Raw genomic sequence first — 21,007 nt, 5'->3', positions numbered from 1 at the left:
TAACAAATTAACAATTAATACAATAGGTCCTACAATAGGGAGTCTCCCTTGATGAAAGGGGGGATTTAGAATGTTATTGTAAAATAAGGATATATGTGGTATGGACATAATTTAAGACTTGCAACAGACTACCTACAAATCCCTGAAAGAGTTGTTGCAAGGGTTCTAAACTGCAGAAAGCGTGGCACTCTCTCTACACGAGGCAACGGATTAAACTCTGTTTCTGATTGGTTGTTATTTTTAATTTATACATCAAGCACAGATAAAAAGAACGCCAATCTATGGAAAGGGTTTTACTGCTGAAAGAAGACCAAGGGAAGAACATATTCCTATATCCCAGTTAACACTTGGGTTAACATATTGATGGCAGCAGAACCATGTGCAGAACCAATTTAATAGGATGTGTGGAAAAAATATGTTTTATATACTTGAATGGCTAAGTTTTACTATAAAACAAGTGTACGTGAACTTTCTTATAACAGAAAATCCTTTATATTATCAAAATGTTCCTAAATGTACTGCTATTGAATTATTGTCTTCTCGTACACTAATTCGTCGATATATTCCCGTATGCAGTGACATTTACTACGAGACCTCTCGTTAGAACCTAAGCCACCGCACAGCGTAAGTGCGAGGGGAAAACCCTGATGTAAACAAACGTTCACTTGATTTCGATTGAGGTAAATAGTAACAACTAATCCTTAAGGAACAAATTTAATACAACATATCATTTAACAACTGTGAAGGAAAAGTTTAATTAAAAAATGGGAACGCATGGAAAATAAAAAAAACAAAATATATCATGACTCTATTATTTAACTTATTTGTCACGTACTCAACATGCTCTGTGTTGATTATTTACCAAAATCACGATCTAGTTAACATCGTAACTCGAAATTTAATTTGCTGGCGATCAACAATCACTGAATAAAATATAATTTGTCGATAATACGTTATAGATTCGTAATTTATATTAAAAACGTGCATATAAGTGAGCCAATGCTCCGTGTTGAAGGCCGTACCTTGACCTATAATGGTTTACTTTTATAAATTGTAACTTGGATGGAGAGTTGTCTCATTGGCACTCATACCACATCTTCCTATATCTATATAAGACTTGGTTTAGTATATATGCATGTATTGGTTTACTAATTTTGATAACATTAAAATTATAAGAAACTCGTTTCATATGACTTTAAACTCAATTTTACTCTTTTATTTTTTATAGAAACAAATTATTTTTAATTCCTCTCTGAAACATTTTTATTGCTCAAGGAATTTAGAATCCTAAAATCGTTTTAAACAAATATGCTCCCTCTCACAGAAAAGATGAATTGCGTCTAAGTGCTGTAGAGCTCGAGCTTGAGGTTAACAGAGAAATGATCAATTCAATTTTATACAATGAACATATCCATTAATACTTCATGTAGTTTACTCGTTTAAACAAATAAAATGTACAGGCAATTAAAACCGATGTACAGATGAGAACAAATTTAATGTTAAAGCAGTGCTCATTACACGACCATCATTGCAAACAGGTTTACAGTATGCGACGTTTTGTGTAAGCACAAAAAAGCGTCGAGGAACAAAATGTTATATTGGCGTCACCCTCACATGTAATATTTAATCTATATAGTTTTATAAAAAAATAAAGGTATATTCATGTAGTTTTTTTAAGACACATGTGCCTGTGGTTAATCTGCAATATCGTTATTTTTCTACACCAAAAAAAACCAAAACGCTAATGATAAAGTCTGCAAACACGAATCATGTGATCATTAAAACTGAACTGTGTACAGTTATTAACATATCATTAAAAAAAAATTTATGTGAACCGGATTTTGAAAAATCACATTTTTTTTAACAGCATGAATGTTCGTTTCTATACATTTTAATGTTCTATTCTAAATATTTTGAATTGATTATATCTTTAGAATCAGTGTGATAATTCTGCATATGCAATTTTGTCAATATTCAGATTCGCTTCAATGAGTTCAATGCATTTAAAATTTCGTAAAAATCCGAAATATGATCAAACAACATGTACTTAGCCTTAAGTGAAATCAGTTTATAAGATATTGCAACATACTTGCCAAGAGATCTGGTTTATTTGCCAATAAGATTACCGTCCAACAAATTCAACCTTTAGCAATGAGCAAAACTCATACCATGCAGTCTACTGTTATAGGCCAAACAGACCATACTCTCTGCCAAAAAAAAGTTCAATTATTTTTTAAATGTTCGATAGCTTTTGAACATGTACTGTACATTTAACCCACACAAAAGATTGGGCAAAATAACAGGATGCGATTTTAATAAATTTGACAAACTTGTAAAGATTTAAAAGGGAAATTAATTGTGGTATGTGGCCTACCCGGCTCAGTTTAGGATAGAAATGCTCTGCAGAGTCTTGCATTCTACCTGTTTCTTTACCTTGTTCAAATATATTTTTTTTATATTTCAAAACAATGTATAGTTATTCTATATATACAAGTCTTAATTGTTATTAAATATATATATATATATATATATATATATATATATATATATATATATATGTAATTATACGGGCAACTACATTTTGACATTTTTGGATATATAAGTGCGCAGCCACGTCATATATAGTATTGAGTTTAGTTTTGTTCTATGGGGTGCAGGATTTCAGATTAAATTAATTGCATAAAAGTTACCTGTACGAGCGAGCTAATTTTACACACAAACGCTTACTGTATTGCACCAATTAAAAAACATTGACACTGAATAAGGCCTTTTGTTGAGCCGACATATCTGTATATACGATTTATTGCAATATCGTTGCACAAAATTTAGGACTTTAATAATTTGTTTCTTATCTGTAAAGTATGGCCTAGTATAGACGATCCAACACTTATTAAATTTGCTGGTTCGTCGTTTTTCTAGACTTCTTTATGTATAAATATAACAAAGCAAAAGCACATTTACGAAAATTTTATCGTATCAAGTTATTACACAAATCAAGTTCAAAGTACTTTACCTATTGTTATGAATTCATGCCGTCCTTCACCATAATTTCGGTGACCGTATTTTAAAGACGACTTAATACTGTACAATGTCCTAATAAAACAGAAAGACTCGTTTTTATGCAAAATTTAGTATCCAGAATACTATATATGATTGCCCATCTTTGGACATTTACAATTTGGTAAAATATTGAGAAATACACTGTAATGTTGTAGATCCTCAACGTTAACACATGAAGCTGTGATCATTTGAGATTTAAAGTCATATCAAACGAGTTTCTTGAATTTTTAATGTTATCGAAATTATTGAACCAATGCATGCATATATACTAAACTAAGTGTTGCATGCATATTTTTATATATTTATTAACTCCCGAGTTTGTTGCCGAGGTTTTCCGAATCGTGACACTGATAAACAATAAAAACAGAGCAAGTGGAAGGAGTGACAGATAAGTGAATTGAAAGAACCATGACATTGGTTTTTATATTTTTCATGCGTTCCCATTTGTTAATTAAACTTTTCCCTAACAGTTGTTAAATGATTTTTTGTATCAAATTTTATCTTTATGAATCTGTTATTTCTAATTACTTTCAAGAGCATATGCGTTTACATTCTTTCATCACGGTTTTCCCCTCGCACTTGCGCTGTGCGGTGGCCGAAGTTATAACTAGAGGTGTCGTAGTTAAGGTCACTGCTAAGGTCACTGCATACGGGAAAGTATCGGCTAATTAGTGTCTGGGAAATCAATAATTCAATAACGGTACAGTTATGAAGATTTTGATAATATAAAGGATTTTCTGTTAAAAAAAAGTTTACGTTCACTTCGTTTAGAGTAAAACTTAGCCATTCAAGTATAAAAACATGTTCAACTTTTTTTTAATTTGATGTTTCATATGAATTTAAAGAATTAAAAAAAAAATTCAATATCATAGAACATTATAATTAGTCATTTTCTTATCATACATTGGACATGTGTTTAATTCACGTTAAACTTTTAATTGTTCAACTTGAGGTCAAAGTTTAAAACAATTATAAAAATAAAGAGCTAAGTGACATTAAGAAACATGATTGATATATGCCACCAGGGTCAAGTAAAATATATTTTCTGATTTAATCTCAGGCATTCAGCTTTAAAACTTAAGTTCTCCTCATCTATTTTTCAGAATGAAGGACCGTCACTTGTATCATTATAACATTATTTATTATATTTGTGTACTACATAAGTGGTTTAAATTTTATCTATAAATGCAATTAGATATTTGTTATTAAGAACTAATTTTCTAAAAAAATCTAAATGTATAATAAATGTACTTCAAAAGTAATAAATTTATGTTGATTCGTTTTGATTATATACACATATATCATTTTTTGTCTAGCCTTTACCTAGTTAAAAAGCGAGACATAGGTATGATGTTTCTGACAGCGGCGGAGGCGGGTCGGCGTCAACAATGTATTAGTTTTTGATTAGGTCAACTATATTGGTATGCAGTTGTATTATCATTGGTAGGACTAATTTCCATGCAGATTATTTGGTCCAACCCCCTCAGTCATGGTCTATTGACTTTGAAACTTGCTTAGTTTACATGTATTAGTTTGTGATTAGGTCAGTTTATGGGGAGCCACAAGTGCTAGGTCAATGATATTAGTATGCAGTTGTATTAGCGTTGACACATCTCATTTCGATTGAGATTGTTTGGCCCTTTACCTTCAGTCATGGTTCATTGACTTTAAACATTTTGCACAACTTACATGTAACTTATTGCTATATTTATTTCAACAATTGCATTTTACTCTCAAAATAACAAAAAAGACGAGACATATCTCTGTGTTAACAGTTTATTTAATACATGCAGCTTAATTCTAGGAATTGATTCATTAGCAACAAGAAAATTAATCAATTTATAACCTTCACAAAGGGGTTGATACACTATTTTGTCAAGACTTTGTTAAGATGAGAATATGCAAGGAGGAACTTTTATTTCATAAAACAAATATTAATTTCTACATTTTAACATGTATAACAGCAAATGCAGAAGTTTTAATAATTTGAGAAACCATAAGAAATGAATCAAGTTACCAGAGAACATCCTCTACGAAAAAACCTACCCTGTGATAACAAAATTTCCGTGTGATTTGTTTAGATGTTAACAAATTCTGTTCAGAAATATTAGCAAGTTTGACCTTAGAACAGCACTTAACGAATGTTTAACTCTAGCTAAGGTTGTGTTTTCAATGGTGATTGAAGTGTGTAGTATGTTTAAAGTAGTATACAGAATAATTACAATCACATGTCTTTTGACACCAATTTTTGTACTAAAAGCAAAAGAAGGATTTCTAAGGGTTTCTTGATATATTTTACAGAGTATATCTATTGTCAGTAAACGTATGTGATTGTTTATTTGTGATCTTGCCTGTTAATCCATATACATGTACTTTTATACAGATGAACTTCTATACTTCTAAATACCTTAAGCTGATAAAAACATTTCTCAACTGGCTGGTTTTTTATGGTCAATTTCTGATTTACTTGTTCTCTGATTGGTACAATTTCAAATTTCCCTCCAATTTTCTCTTCAGTAATGCAATAGCATGAAAAAAGTGACCAAGTTGAATAACATCACTAACAGATTAGTTTGCAAACCACCAGAAAACAAGGCCATTAGAAGGTCAAACTTGCTCATAGTTCTTAACAGAACATTGTATATTGGCATCTCCTGGTTGCATTTATAAACGATTTATATTGTATAGTTTAACCATAGATATGGGAGGACTTACAGGTGATAGATAAAATTGTAAATCTTTACAAAGATAAAAATATATATATCTGACTATTCTAATTTCAATGTTTTTATTGGGTTATCATCTATACATTTTTGATTTAATTGAATGTAGCTAAATAAACCAACGGAATAATGTCGGTTGGTTTGAAACTTTTGCTATCAACCTCAATTATCTAATAATAGTTTTCCATCCAATCAAACTATCAAATAGAATTTTTCTATAACAAAAGAATAATTCTTGTTTTTTTTGTATAAAAGTACCCAAATTATTCTTAATTATTTTCTGGCCAACATGCGAGTAGGCCATAGCTGGTGTTTTGATGGACTATAACAATGTTGTTATGTATGTTTTTTAATTAAAAACATTTACATTTATTTAGGTCTGACTATATCTTTTTTATCTTTTTGTGCTTTTTGAATTTGTTTCTGTCATATTGATTAACAATATTTATTGAAGTTTTTGTATACTGTTGGTTAAATATATATAAGTACTATTTTGTGTAAATTAATCGTAGACAAGAAAGCGTGTTACTAAGCAATGATAGTATGGAATAACTGCTGAGTGTACATATATATTTGTAGATATGATTTATATTTTTGATACTTTTGTTTGTAATATTATTTGTTAACATTTAAACTTACATTCATTGCATGGTTGAAGTAATAGTGGGACTCCATATTATCCTCAATTTAACTGGTTTAAATGTTCAACCTAATTGGAAGGTAACAGTTTGAAGTTCTAATGATTTAGATATAATGTTTTATTTTAGATACTTTATTTAGGATTGATATTCAGTAATATAGAAATGAAGTGAAAATTCTTCTGGAAATCAAGATAAATGAACATCGTTAATTTGCTTGCATATCTTTTTTTTTTAATTTGTTATAAAGTGTTTATAAAGCATTAACTTTGTATCCAAGGCAAATTTTTGAAAGTCAGTACAGTTTATTTAAAGAAATGAGCACATATGCTATTGTAACTTTTGGACATCCAGAGCAGTTGTAGTCAGGAAATTAGAACATATCCTTTTATTTGTGAGTAAAAGAACAAATAATTGATTTCCTACATGGAAGTTACAGAATAATAAATATATGTAATATTTTCCAATAGATTTCTATTATATTTATTGTTACATAATTGTTGACAGTGAATGCACACTTTTGTCAAAGATGGTAATAAAGATCTTACATTGTGATATTCTGGTTAACATCAAAATGTTGAAGAGTGCTGTAAATGTGTGATTACATCTTCACACAAATAGATATATAAACATCATTTAGACAACATACACTTTAGCAGCTCAAAATGTTTTTCTTTTAAGACATATTTAAAATTGAGAATGGAAATGGGGGATGTGTCAAAGAGACAACAACCCGACCATAGAACAGACAACAGCAGAAGGTCACCAACAGGTCTTCAATGCAGCGAGAAATTCCCGCACCCGGAGGCGTCCTTCAGCTGGCCCCTAAACAAATATATATACTAGTTCAGTGATAATGAACGCCATACTAAACTCCAAATTGTACACAAGAAACTAAAATTAAAAATAATACAAGACTAACAAAGGCTAGAGGCTTCTGACTTGGGACAGGCGCAAAAATGCGGCGGAGTTAAACATGTTTATGAGATCTCAACCCTCCCCCTATACCTCTAGCCAATGTAGAAAAGTAAACGCATAACAATACGCACATTAAAATTCAGTTCAAGAGAAGTCCGAGTCTGATGTCAGAAGATTTGTTTACATTGTCATTGAGATAAAAAGGTTAAAAGTGTTATAGTACAACCAGCATCTGACACATGACCAACTTTGACAGAAATCTATTTCTTATTCTCTGAAGCAGACTTCTTGATGGGGCTTCTCGTGAATAACAGGGAAACTGTTCTTGAAGCTTAACAACTGACTAAATGTATGATGCCCTTCCACTATCACATTAAAATTTTATGCATCTATCACATCAAATTTTAAATTAAGAATAATCTAGTTAGTTTTGAAAGATTGGATTTCATTTTTCACATTGCACATTGCACACCTTCTATATTTATTAGAGATGTCACAAGTTCTTGAGTATTCAAGTATTGCTCTGTAGTACCGAGTATCGAATATCAAAATGATACTCGAGTAATCGGTTTCCTGTTAGAATGATGTTGCCTTTTAAAGATTTTTTTATCAAGAGCGCCTCCCAGGAAATTAGCTATTAATCAAAATTAGAATACTTTTCGAATGTTTGTGTTTAATTGTGATTTAAAATTCCTTTGAAAAGAGGTAAGCTATGAACAAGAGCAACTTTCCAAGGCTTCCACTTTTAGCTAATCGTGTCTTAGTCATTCCACCATCTCTGTATCGTCAGAGAAAATATTTTCATCAACAGGACTGTTAGTTTCGTAACAAAGTTGAGAAATCGACTCTTCCCAGAAAAAGTTGATACGATAAAATTAAGTAAGAACAAATGCGTTCTTGGCACCCTGTGTCGACCTTCATAGAATGGTTAAAGGCATCTGTAAGTTCTAATTATCACCCCTTTGATAATTATAAAATGTGTTTGTTTACGATTCCCAGTTTGAGTAATCTTTTTTCTATAGAATTTATCAATTAATTGATAAGCTAATTGCCAGTTTACATAATTAGAACACGTAATAAATGAGCTATTTATTATGGTATAAAATTCCTTGGCTATAGTCTAGTCCTAGGTAATAATGTTGAGGGTTTTACGTCGATTAGACAACGGCCAACAATACGTAAAATGAGTTTAATTTTGTTTGTTCATTTTGTAGATGTTTTTCCGAACGAGTACTCAAATTTCAGAAAGTTTCACAGACCTCATGATTTGTTTGTCGTTAAAAAATGTCTGTGCACAGGATGTTCATACTTTATTTGAAAAAAACACTTACAACAATAGAAAGTCTTTAATTAATAAATTTTGTCGAAGATACAATGTCTCACCTTAATGGGTACCTTGAGATATGAATTTCTTACAATATACAGAAACTATCATGTCTTTAATCAGGGTACAACTTTTCAAACATTTAGGTTTTCAATGCTTTTCAACTTTGTTTTTGAAAGAGTTCCACTGATGAGTCTTTTGTAGACGAATTGTGTGTCAGATGTACAAAACTATAAGCCTGTTTATCTTTAATAGTTTTTAAATAGAAGATCATTAATATGATCCCTTTTGGTATTTCACTATCTGCAGTTATGTAAATGTCTGTAGAAAAGAGTTATCCTTTATTGTCATACCAGAGGCTTTTAATACATTTTAATATTTAGTCCTGAAACCTTGTTTGAAGTATGGGATGAAACCAATTTGATTATGATTATTCTTTAAACAAAATTGCAGATTATTTTACTTTAAATCTCCTGTTTTGGTGTCAAAAGCTCTGTTTTCTTAGAAGAAAGGCGGAAGATACCAAGGGATAATCAAACTAAGATTTCGAAAACGAACTGACAATGCCATTGCTAAAACAAAAAATGACCAAAAGACAAACATTTTACAAAATAAAACATAGAAAAAGAAAGATTGATCAACAAGAACCCCACCAAATACCAGGGGTAATTTCAGGGGCTCTGGAATGCTTAGAATATGAAACAAAGTATTCTAAAGTAAATTCAATTTGTTAGAATAAGTTCTTGCTACATTAATTTTGAGTTTTCGACTTTTACATCACAACATCAGACGAAATGACCAAAATAAAAGCAAGTGGTATCCTTAATTTCAATTTTTAGATAGTGGATTTTGTTTGTTATGACACATTAGTGAACAGTCACATTCATAATGATAACATATATTTCAATAAAATTAAGAAAACTGTTTCGTTCAAACAGGGCACTCGTGGAATGTATATCTCACACTTTTGAATTCTTGTATGAAAGTAATCAAATCGCAAATTTCAAAAGAAAACACTGCAACATACACAATATGCCTAATTATAAAGCCTGTAAAGACATTTTTTGTATCAGTACTAAAAAATTACTTGATTACTGCAGTTCTGGTCCATGCCACTAAAAGGTAGAAAAGATTTCAACCCCTATAAGATTAAAATTCAAAACCATGAACCATTGTTAAATTTTTATTCGATAATCAATAGATCAATTTTTAATAATTAGGTACGTGTTATTTCAAAATTAAAATAGTATGTTTAGTACTGAAAATGTTACTATTATATTGAGAACAGTAAATGTTATTACTTAGACAAAAGATAACCGGAAAATGTGGAGTGGTGATTTCCAGACACTTTCTGTAATGAACCAGTTCTGTGTTTAATATACACTTTATCTCCTGTCCTTAGCTCGACGATAGAGTACACCGTTTGACCTCCATAATTCGTTCTAGTGGCATACCCTCCTGTATAGAAATGGTTGTTCTTGTTAAGCTGGAATTGAACATCACCGCCACCAACACTCACAATAGTACAAGAGAATATGTAGATTCCATTTCGTGGAGCAGTAAATATTCCAGTTGTAGAGTCGTATCCACCTCCAATATTAATCTTTGCGTCATCAAACTTCACAATATCCTTAATATCAGACAGAGTTTGCTGAGGTGCTTTTAACGATGCAAAAAATGTTGGTCTTCGTTCGAGATCTAACAATTGAAAAACAATGTCTATCATAATCCTTTTGCATTAATGCACATTCGTTTTATTCGGTTTCATTGAGATTTATTTTAGGGGGAACGTCTGTTGTTTGAGTTAATTTATTTTGATAAAAGTAGAAAATGACTAATTTAAGAAAATGAGTTAAAACGTTAATATGGTTTATTTAACCCAAAGATATTTTATAGTGTGTTTTTCTATGTTGTGAGGTTATACTATTGTTTCAGAAAAGGGAGAAGGTTTGGTACCATTAAAACGTTTAATCCCGCTGCAAATGTTTGCACCTGTCCTAAGTCAAGAATCTGATTACAGTAGTAGTCGTCTGTTTCTGTAGTTCATACGTGTTTCTCGTTTCTCGTTTTTATATAGATTAGACCGTTGGTTTTTCCGTTTGAATGGTTTTACACTAGTAATTTTTTTGGGGCCCTTTATAGCTTGCTGTTCGGTGTGAGCCAATGCTCCATGTTGAAGGCCGTACCTTGACCTATAATGGTTTACTTTTATAAATTGTAACTTGGATGGAGAGTTGTCTCATTGGCACTCATACCACATCTTCCTAAATCTATATATGGTTAAAATGTTTGTCTAACATAATCATTTTATACCACAGCTCAGTTCCAATAAAACAAAATGGTCCTAATAAAATATGTGTGATAACATTTATTGTTGATCTTGTCATTAGAAAATAACTTTTTTTTTTAACTTTTTCTATCAGAATATTGTGTTAACTTTAAGCTTGACTTACCAGTCTTTGAATTGGAATCATTTATAGTAGGTACAGCTCTCATAATCATATGCAGAAGGTCCTCTGTCACGCATGTTGTCTTTCCTAAAGTACAATGTACATAAGCATTTTACAAACATTATTGCCTTGGAACAGTTTTACAAATGATATTCGACTTAATATGATTATGAACACGCCAGCAAAAGTATTTTTTTTACAAACGATAGGCAGACACATAATTTTACTTAAACGAACCAGACAAACAATATAAACATACTAGCAAGAACAAACACAATTTTGACATGCTACATACGACGATTTATGAATTATTAGTTTCATCTGTTTTTATTTTTGTTTTTATCTTTTTGACTGATTTGTTACAAAAAGAATGTCATGAAGTATGTGCTAATATAACAAGGATTCATAACATGAAACTGTAAATAGTTTAATGCCCCCGCCGTAGCGGATGAAACTTATACATAATACTTATTACCACAAAACTGACTTTTACTGTTATTGAGCTATGTCCCTTTATAACGATATATGCAAGCGAGGCATCATTTGTGTTAACAGTAGAGACACAAGCCAACAAACGGGTCCACATCCAGAGTAAGCATGCAATCTCAAACAATTACAAGTAACTAATCCATATCAAGCTATGTCCCTCGTCTAGTTTGATTTTTTTTATCGTAATTGAAAAAAATATGAAAACGACGTTACATAAATTTCATTAACCAGAAGAGTTTTTCTGGTTTTACCATCATCAAGAAAGCTTAATGCCGAATATTTGAAAGCAAAGGACGTATAAGAACCGAATCATATGAAGAGCTGTATGACCAATATAGACTTTTGCAAGGACCAACACAATTTACAAGTACTAGTGTGATCGATTTCAACACAATCTATCACCATCACTGCATGTATTTCGTCTGTGATTGATTTCAACATATACCAGGAGAAAAGCCGAGTCATACGGGATTCCAGTCAATGTTTATTGATTTGAACGAGCAGGCCAAACATTGACATCTCTATCAACACACAGTATCAACCTTGGATGTATGAATGGACATTTTATTCTGGCACACGATAGTTGTTATATCATCACAACGAAGGAAGGGTCAGAATGGTTTTCCTATGTTCGTTTGTCCGCCTGTCATTCCTTTTATTCGTCTATAAAAATGTCGTTGCATTTTTCATTGGTACTAAAATTAGAACTTACTGTTGTTTTGTATCAAGCTTTATGTGAGCATATATTTCACACCCACCGATCGTCAAATTCTTGTATATTGAATACTTATAGCGGGTGTATCATAAGACAGAAATAACGCACAATACTTACATCTTGTTAACAACAGTGCTTTAAACTTTAATATCTTACATATTTGTATTCTTACCTGGATTACAACTCTCCAATGCTTTTCCAACGTTTGCACACAGTAACAACAATACAAGAGTTGACGAAACCATATTCCTTGTATCGATATTTCGCTAGTTTATGAATTTTGTTCCTTCGTTTGTCCTTTTTATATGGTATGCCATGTAAAACTGTTGTAATCTTATACATTAATTACATTTTGTCACGCATATTTCATGTATTATAGCATTTTTCACATCGCAATGTAATAGAATTTACAAGTTTTAAATATTGCGAAAAGAGTTCTCTTGCACTGTGTCAGACATAGTTTTACTGTGATATTATGATTCTCAAGAAATTTCAAAAATGACAAAGATACACCCGTCCTACTTCACAAGTATTTCTTGGTCCGTGTATATTTGCGTCCATTCTTTTTTAGTTTTGAGATATCAAAAACAAAAAACGAAAAACGAAAGTGTATTCATTTTTCGTTTTTTATTTCTCAAAAACCAAAATGAAAATCAAAAGTGTTTTCGTTTTTCGTTTTTGATTTCACTAAACAAGAATTTTTGTATTTTGTTCCAATTATATCTCGTTTTATATTATACAATGTTTTCCTTTCTTGTTTCAAAGCCATCGATATTATATAATTCCAACGTAGTTTGTTTTCATCCCTGTAATTACCCCGATGTTCTTTCAACTTAATGTAGACTAAAAATACCGCCTGACTTATGAATTGAACTAAGGTGATTAATGAATCAAAGACTTTCAATTTTCCCTGTTTTTATCTTTGATAAAAAAAATAAAATTATATCTTTGAATATTAAATGAATCACAAATTTGAATTATACGATGAAATATAATATAAAGATGACAAAAATATATGGATTGATTACACCATCACATTAACAAGGGAGGTTACTACTTAACTGATAAGAAAACTCCCGGTCCTTAAGTTTACACAGCGGTTATCAGATCAATAGTATTTAAATCGACGAAGGGAAAGCCTTTATCAATCTCAATAACAAGGATGCATGATCTTTACTTTAAAATTTTATCACGATGCTCGGCACATTATTGTACTTCCCGCCTTACTTAATTTATATCAAATATAAAATAGGTGATATGATTGCTACGATTTTTGTCTTTATTAGGTTTTGAGACTAATTGAGAATAATTGGTGGTTTGTTTTGTTGGTTTCGACTTTGCGTAATTGCAATAAAGATATTTTAATAATCATTCATAACCATGAACTTGTTGGTCCAGTTTTTTTCAAGCAACAAAGCATCAAAACTTAATTGTTGGCAGGATTTTTGGTCAACAACAGAAATAGCCAAAAGCACAGGCGTTTGAGAAACATGTGCATGCACCCTTTCTTCCATTTTTAGAAAAGGGGGGAGGAGGGGGTTTTTGAAAGCGACGAGGCCAATTTTTCCTGGACTTATTTCACTCGTAGGGTCAAAATCTAAAATTGGTCGGGACATTGAAAATGGAAGATGAGGTTATAATATATTGTGTCAAAGTTTTACATATTCCCCTGAAATCAAAATACTATTCAGTGCTATATGTTTATGTTGAAGGCATTGTAATACTAAATTGCAAAGGGTAAGAGCTAACTTCTCAATTACTTTAACTCACAGGGTCTTCAAGGAATAGAGCCAGGAACCCCAATAAACGGCCCTGTAAAGGTGCTTTTTTTAAAACTTTTAATATCAAAGTAAATCTAATGTGTATGTATTGTTAAATGTCTGATATTTGAAAGTAAACGAAGAAAAGGTTGTATATCTGCTTCATATTTATATAGATATTGCCTAAAATAGGTTCTATTTTCATCCATTTTCTTGGAAATTTTCAACTTTTTCAACCTAATCTCATGATTTAATATGTGGAAAGAAACCGTAAACACCGCACGGCCTTCAACAATGAGCAAAACCTGCATCGTCCAGTAAGTTATACGGTTATATGATAAAGGTTCCCAAAATGACTAAATGTGAAACATTTCAGACAACAGACACCCACCATCAACCCCCCCCCCCCCCCCCCCTCTCAAAAAAAAATAAACAAAAACAGCTTGATTAACGTGCTTCATAATAAACAAAAGTCAAATATGATAGACATAATTATGGAATTCATACTACACTGATTTACATGACATCATCCTAACGTCATAGAAATTGTTAAATGACGTCATGAAATAATGAAAAATGAAAAGAGAATGAAAGAATATTGACATAACGTCATTATAGTATGCTCTCATAGCTGAAATTAATGTTTTTTTTTATCATCATTAACCATCGGCCCGATCGGCCCTTTGTTTTCCTCAAATTTTCAACACATTTTCGTTTTGAATAAAAATCAGATTTTTAGGGACAAAATTATGAGTTAGTGAACCAACTCCTTTGTTTTTCATATCTATGGTGTTTTGACATTTTTTGTGATTATTTTATCTTCTTTTATAAATTACCGGATTATAAATATTACGCAGTTTTAACCTACAGCAGAGAGTCTGACATTGTACAAATTAAGGCAATTAAATCTCATCTGGTTTCTATCTGTCGTACTTTTGTATGTATGTATCTATGAAATAGTTTAATAAAATGTAGTTATAGAAGCAGTCAAGTTTATTTAGTAGTTGTGTTATATATACAAGAACCCAAAATGCAGTTATAAATACACAACATTTTGGCGACGAGGATGGCCATTTATCGTCTTTAATTCAAAGGACATTTCCGAAAAAAAAAATTTCTGTGAAATTACCTTGGTTAATTAGACAATGGCAGGATATATAGGGAAAATAGAGCCGTTTGATGATAGCACGGAAACGTGGAGTTCGTACGTTGAAAGACTGGAACAATATTTTGCAGTGAACGCACTTGAAAATGAAAAGAAGGTTCCAGCTTTATTGACATTGTTAGGAGGGAAAACCTTAGGACTTCTAAGAAATTTTACTTTACCAAATAAACCCGCAACTAAATCGTATGACGATATTGTAAAGTTATTGAAGGACCATTTAAACCCGAAATCATTGATTGTCGCAGAGAGATTCCGGTTTTATAAACGTTATCAAATACAGGGAGAAACTGTGAATAGATATGTATCATGACTTAGAAAGTTTGCCGAGTATTGTGAATTTGGGAAATTAAAAATGAATCTTTAAGAAACCAGTTTGTGGTTGGACTTAAGGATGAACAGACACACAAGAAACTGTTAACAGTGCCGGACTTAACTTTTGTAAAAGCTATCGGAATTGGTATAGCCGCAGAGACTGCAAACAAAGATGCAATTGAGTTATAAGCTGTAATAAGAAAGGACATATTCGTAAAGCGTGTAGATCATCCGGTAAACCGAAACAAAAACCGGCGCAAAAGAATGTTAATTCTTCGGAACATCAATCACGGGAATACACAAGTGATCAGGATGATTACTTAGGAATTTACAGTGTTACAAATTCCAATCAGAATTCAATTTGGATTACGCCAAATGTGATAAGAAAAGAAGTTAAAATGGAGCTGGATACAGGTTCAGCCGTGTCAGTAATTTCTGCTCTGGATTACGAAAAGTATTTTCAAAATGAAAAGCTTGAAAGCGGAAATGTCACCCTGAAAACGACATGAGCGTTGTTAATTCCAACTGGATATATGAATGTGCAAGTTAAATATAATGGTCAATGTGAAAATTTTAAATTGTATGTAGTGCAAAAAGGTGGCCCTGCATTGTTTGGGCGTGATTGGTTAAGAAAAATCAATTTAGAATGGAAAAATCTCAAGTGGATGAACAAAATTTCAGTGTCAAGAAATTCAAATGAAAAGCTGGCCGATTTATTACTGAAGGAGTATTCAAATGTATTCCGTGAGGGAATAGGGTGTGTTGCAGATATTAAAGCACATCTCACGTTAAAAGAAAATGCTTCACCGAAATTCGTTAAAGCTAGACCGGTGCCATTTTCAGTCAAACCGCAAGTGAAGCGAGAGCTCATAAGGCTTGAAAAGGAAGGAATAATTTCAAAGGTCGACAGAGGTGAATGGGCATCACCAATTGTCCCCGTTATGAATTCAAATGGTACAATTCGTATATGTGGAGATTTCAAAACCACCTTTGAATCCTATGCTTAATGTGGATCAGTACCCGCTTCCTCGGACAGCGAGATACTCGCTACTCTCGCAGGAGGACAGAAATACACGAAACTTGATCTCCGAAATGCATATTTACATATGGAGGTAGACGATGAATAAAAACCATTTATGACAATCAATACACACAAAGGACTGTATCGTTATAATAGGATATTATTCGTAATTGCGTCAGCCCCAGCTATACGGCAAAGAACAATGGATCAGGTATTAAATGGACTTGATAGTGTACAATGCATGTTGAACGACATGATAATAACGGGCCCTGATGACGAAACACACCTGCAAAACTTGAAAAATGTGTTACAGAGACTTCAGAACTATGGTTTAAGGGCAAACTTGCAGAAATGTTCTTTTCTCAAGGACAAAGTCATATGCTGCGGAATGAAATTAGTGCAGATGGACTGAGGAAAACTTCAGACAAAGTGCAGGCTGTAATGGAAACTCCGACTCCGAAAAATGTCAAGGATGTACGTGCATTCTTAGGACTGATAAATTATTATCACAGATTTATGCCCAATTCAGCAACTGTACTTAAACCATTGAATCAACTGCTAGAAAAAGAGCGAATATGGCGCTGGACAGACGATTGTGAAAAGGCCTTCAAATAGACAAAGGAGCTTATTGCGTCAGACCAAGTGTTAACACACTACAACCCCGAATTACCAGTCCGTTTAGCGTGTGATGCTTCGCCATTCGGACTTGGGGTAGTGTTATCTCACGTTATGCCGAATGGATCGGAAAGACCAATTTCTTTCGCATCGAGGAGTCTTACAAAATCCGAAAAGAACTATGCACAAATCCAAAAGGAGGCGCTTGGAATAGTGTGGGGAGTGAAGAAATTTAACACATTTCTGTACGGTAGGAAATTTTCTTTAATTACTGATCATCAACCTTTAACAGCAATTTCTAATCCTGAAAAATCAATTCCTGTAACTACCGCCACTAGGTTACAGCGTTATGCTATTTTTCTCTCTGGATTTACATACAACATCGAATATAAAAATACAAAGAAACACAATAATGCAGACGCATTATCGCGACTACCGTTGCAAAGTGACATAAAAATGAACAGTGAAGACGCAGATGATCTTTTTCGCGTGTCACAAATTAAGGACTTCCCAATTACAAGCGCCGAAATTCAACGTAAAACTCGAAAAGAAAAGCTATTAGCATCAGTATTGTTCCAATTGATGGGAAATAACGGACGATTCGTTAATGAAACATTATTTCACCCGCAGAAATGAATTAACCGTTAGTCATTGTTGCCTTCTGTGGGGAATAAGAGTCATAATTCCGATAAAAATTCAGGAACCGAATTCTAGAATTACTTCATAGTAGTCACCCGGGAGTGGTGAAAATAAAGGCGTTGGCCAGGGGACATGTCTGGTGGCCCGGTATAGACAGTGACATTGAACATTTAGTCAAAAGCTGCACTGGATGCCAGACAAATCAGCACGCACCAGCACTAACACCGTTACACCCATGGGAGTGGCCTGAGACCCCGTGGCAACGAGTCCATATAGACTACGCTGGACCGTTTATCAACAGAATGTTTTTTGTAATGGAGGACGCGCATAGCAAATGGTCTCGAGGTTTTCGAAATGAAATCGATTACAGCAACTAAAACAATTGACATTATGAGACAAGTATTTGCTAGAAATGGAGTACCTGCTCATATTGTATCGGATAATGGACCAAGTTTTGCATCTGCAGAATTCGCAGAATTCTTGAGACAAAATGGAATAAAACACACGAAGTCAGCAACCTATCATCCAGCAACAAATGGACTTGCTGAGAGATTTATTCAAACATTTAAACAGTCAATGAAAGCAATGAAATGGGAATCTGGTGATGTAAACAAAAAGATTGCAAACTTCTTGTTGACGTATCGCCAGACACCACACACAAGCACCCATGAAACACCATCAAAACTATTTCTAGGAAGAGACTTAAGATCTAGACTTCATTTGTTAAAACCAAACTTACCTAACACCGTTAGAAAGAGCCAGGAAAAATCTTGTGAAATTAGAATGAATAAGAAGGACAGACAATTTGAAGTAGACGAAAGAGTTATTGCAAAGGACTATAGAGGAAAAGATCCGTGGGTAGCAGGAATTATTAGCGAGCGTGAAGGACCACTCATGTATAAAGTTTCAACCGACAACGGACACACATGGAGAAGGCATACTGAACAATTAAAGTCTACTCAAATGCCAAAATCGTATGAATAATCAATCGAAAACGATAATATTATAGTTGACAATACGGAGACACGCACACAACAACATGTGGCCAAAAAATCACCGGAGTAAAACAAAAGCGATGAAATGACAAGCCCGCGACGAAATCCAATAAGAGAACGAAATCCACCAAAAAGATTAATCGCCGAAATGGAATAGTCAGTGTGCAAGAATAGGAATTTTATGGTTACACATTATGAGGCATAATAACCCTCGTGTAATCATAATCAGACCAAGGTCTGATCTTGCATGATATTGAGAAAATAATGTAAACTGCATGACCTATCTTTCTATCTACTCTTATTTTTGTTTTCAATTTGCTAGGTCAATTTTCATTCATAATTCTTATCACGCGCACACGTCTGGAATTAGCAGGGAGGAACTATAGTGTTTTGACATTTTATTTGTTTATTTTATCTTCTATTATAAATTACCGGATTATAAATACTACGCAGTTTTAATCTACAGCAGAGGCTCTCACATTTCTATCTGTCGTACTTATGTATCAATGAAATAGTTCAGTTTAATAAAATGTAGTTATAGAAGCAGTCACGTTTATTTAGTAGTTATGTTATATATACAAGAACCCAAAATGCAGTTATAAATACACAACAATATCTTTATCATACTTGATCACTGTCCTATAAATGTATGTTTATCTTTAAATTATTCTCAAGTACAACAAAAAGTTGGGCGACCAATACCTAAGGGTTTACAATGGAACAATGCGGTTCAAAAATGTTATACAGATATGATGTTATCAAAGGAAGTTGAATTTAATGTACAACTATTCTTAGGTAAAGAGTATTACAAAGAAACGGGGTGGATGAAGCAGCTGAGGATTTAACAGATATTTTTCACAAAATTCTCAATAAGATAAGAAGTCATTTAAATCTTCCCAAGGGTAACAGGTTTAATTCTAAAAAACGTAAATGAAAGAAATCTAGTTTAGGGTTTGACAGAGAGTGCGAATCAATGTATCGTAATTTAATCCAATCTTCTCGTTCACTCTCTAAGGGTTCTGTAAATGAAGAAAAGTTGAAGAATTACTATGGACTAAAAAAGCAGTTCAAAAAACTAGTACGAAAAAAAAACACGACAGTATAAAGCAAAGATGCTCGATTCCTTACTGGAATTAGAAAACAAAAATCCCAAGGCTTATTGGGATATTATTAATAAATTTAAATATTCTGACAAGGACATCAGTGATCAGAGCTCCAATATTCCCTCTGATGAATGGTATAATTATTTTGATAAACTTTTAAATGTAGATTGTAATAATGAACAGGATGATTTTCCTTCAAGGTATAATGTTTTACTTGATTATGATATAAATATGCAGGAAGTGTTGAAAGCTATAAAAAGTTTAAAGAATAACACAAGTGTAGGTTTTGAATGTATAAGTAATGAGATGCTTACACATTCTAGTATGAATATGTTGAATTGTATTTGCAAACTTTTCAATATCATTTTGAGATCAATTTCCTAGTAGTTGGACAGAAAGTATGATTAAACCTTTTTTTAAAACAGGAGACGTTAGAGATCCAAGTAACTACAGAGGTATAGCAATATCTAGTTGTCTAAGTAAGTTGTTTGTAAAGATCTTATGCAACAGATTAGATTTATTTGTAACTGAAAACAACATACTATGTAAAAATCAAATAGGCTTTAGAAAAGCTAACAGAACAATTGATCATGTTTATACATTAAAATTTATTGTGGATAAGATGTTTAGGGCAAAAAAATATCTATATTGTTGTTTTGTTGATTTTAGAAAAGCCTTTGACACAGTTCGGAGGAATTTTCTCTTTTCTAAACTTTTTGAGCAAGGTATTAGTGGCAAGATTTTCCATTTTATCAAAGATATGTATACATGTGTTAAATATTCAATTAAACTAGACTCCGGACTAACTGATTCCATACTCTCAAATGTTGGTGTAAAACAAAGGTGTTTACTGAGTCCCCTTCTTTTCAATTTATTTATGAATGACTTTCCAGGATATCTTGATAAGAAATATGATCCAGTAGATATAGGGAATACAAGCTTAAATTGTTTAATGTATGCAGATGACATAATTTTAATGTCTCAAACCAAAGAAGGGCTACAAAACTGTTTCTCCTCATTGGAACTTTATTGTCAAAAAAGACAATTATCACTGAATATAGAAAAAACTCAAATAATAGT

General features: G+C 32.4%; 2 protein-coding genes across 3 annotated transcripts in view; one reads left to right on the top strand and one right to left on the bottom strand.

Annotated features, from left to right (window-relative positions):
* The window catches only part of LOC127733826 (complement C1q-like protein 3), a 76,651-nt gene extending 63,953 nt beyond the window's left edge, over positions 1-12,698 (bottom strand). The window contains exons 1-3 of one of the 2 annotated variants that reach the window (XM_052243223.1): positions 12,490-12,698; positions 11,117-11,200; positions 9,832-10,361 (exon numbers count right to left, since the gene is read on the bottom strand). In XM_052243223.1, the coding sequence (XP_052099183.1) occupies positions 9,961-10,361; positions 11,117-11,200; positions 12,490-12,562 (558 nt within the window). In that variant the 5' untranslated portion in view covers positions 12,563-12,698 and the 3' untranslated portion in view covers positions 9,832-9,960. Of the gene's footprint in view, positions 1-9,831; positions 10,362-11,116; positions 11,201-12,489 lie in introns of those variants that run through there. The other variant, XM_052243225.1, reaches the window with a different exon arrangement.
* The window catches only part of LOC127733820 (toll-like receptor 4), a 155,586-nt gene that overhangs the window by 3,103 nt on the left and 131,476 nt on the right, over positions 1-21,007 (top strand). The gene's annotated exons all lie outside the window — the stretch shown is intronic.

This window comes from Mytilus californianus, unplaced genomic scaffold (genome assembly GCF_021869535.1).
Source record: "Mytilus californianus isolate M0D057914Y unplaced genomic scaffold, xbMytCali1.0.p SCAF_3, whole genome shotgun sequence".
Lineage (NCBI taxonomy): Eukaryota > Metazoa > Mollusca > Bivalvia > Mytilida > Mytilidae > Mytilus > Mytilus californianus.
The sequence above is the reverse complement of the archived record's forward strand: the minus strand, read 5'-3'. Positions and strand labels throughout refer to the sequence as shown.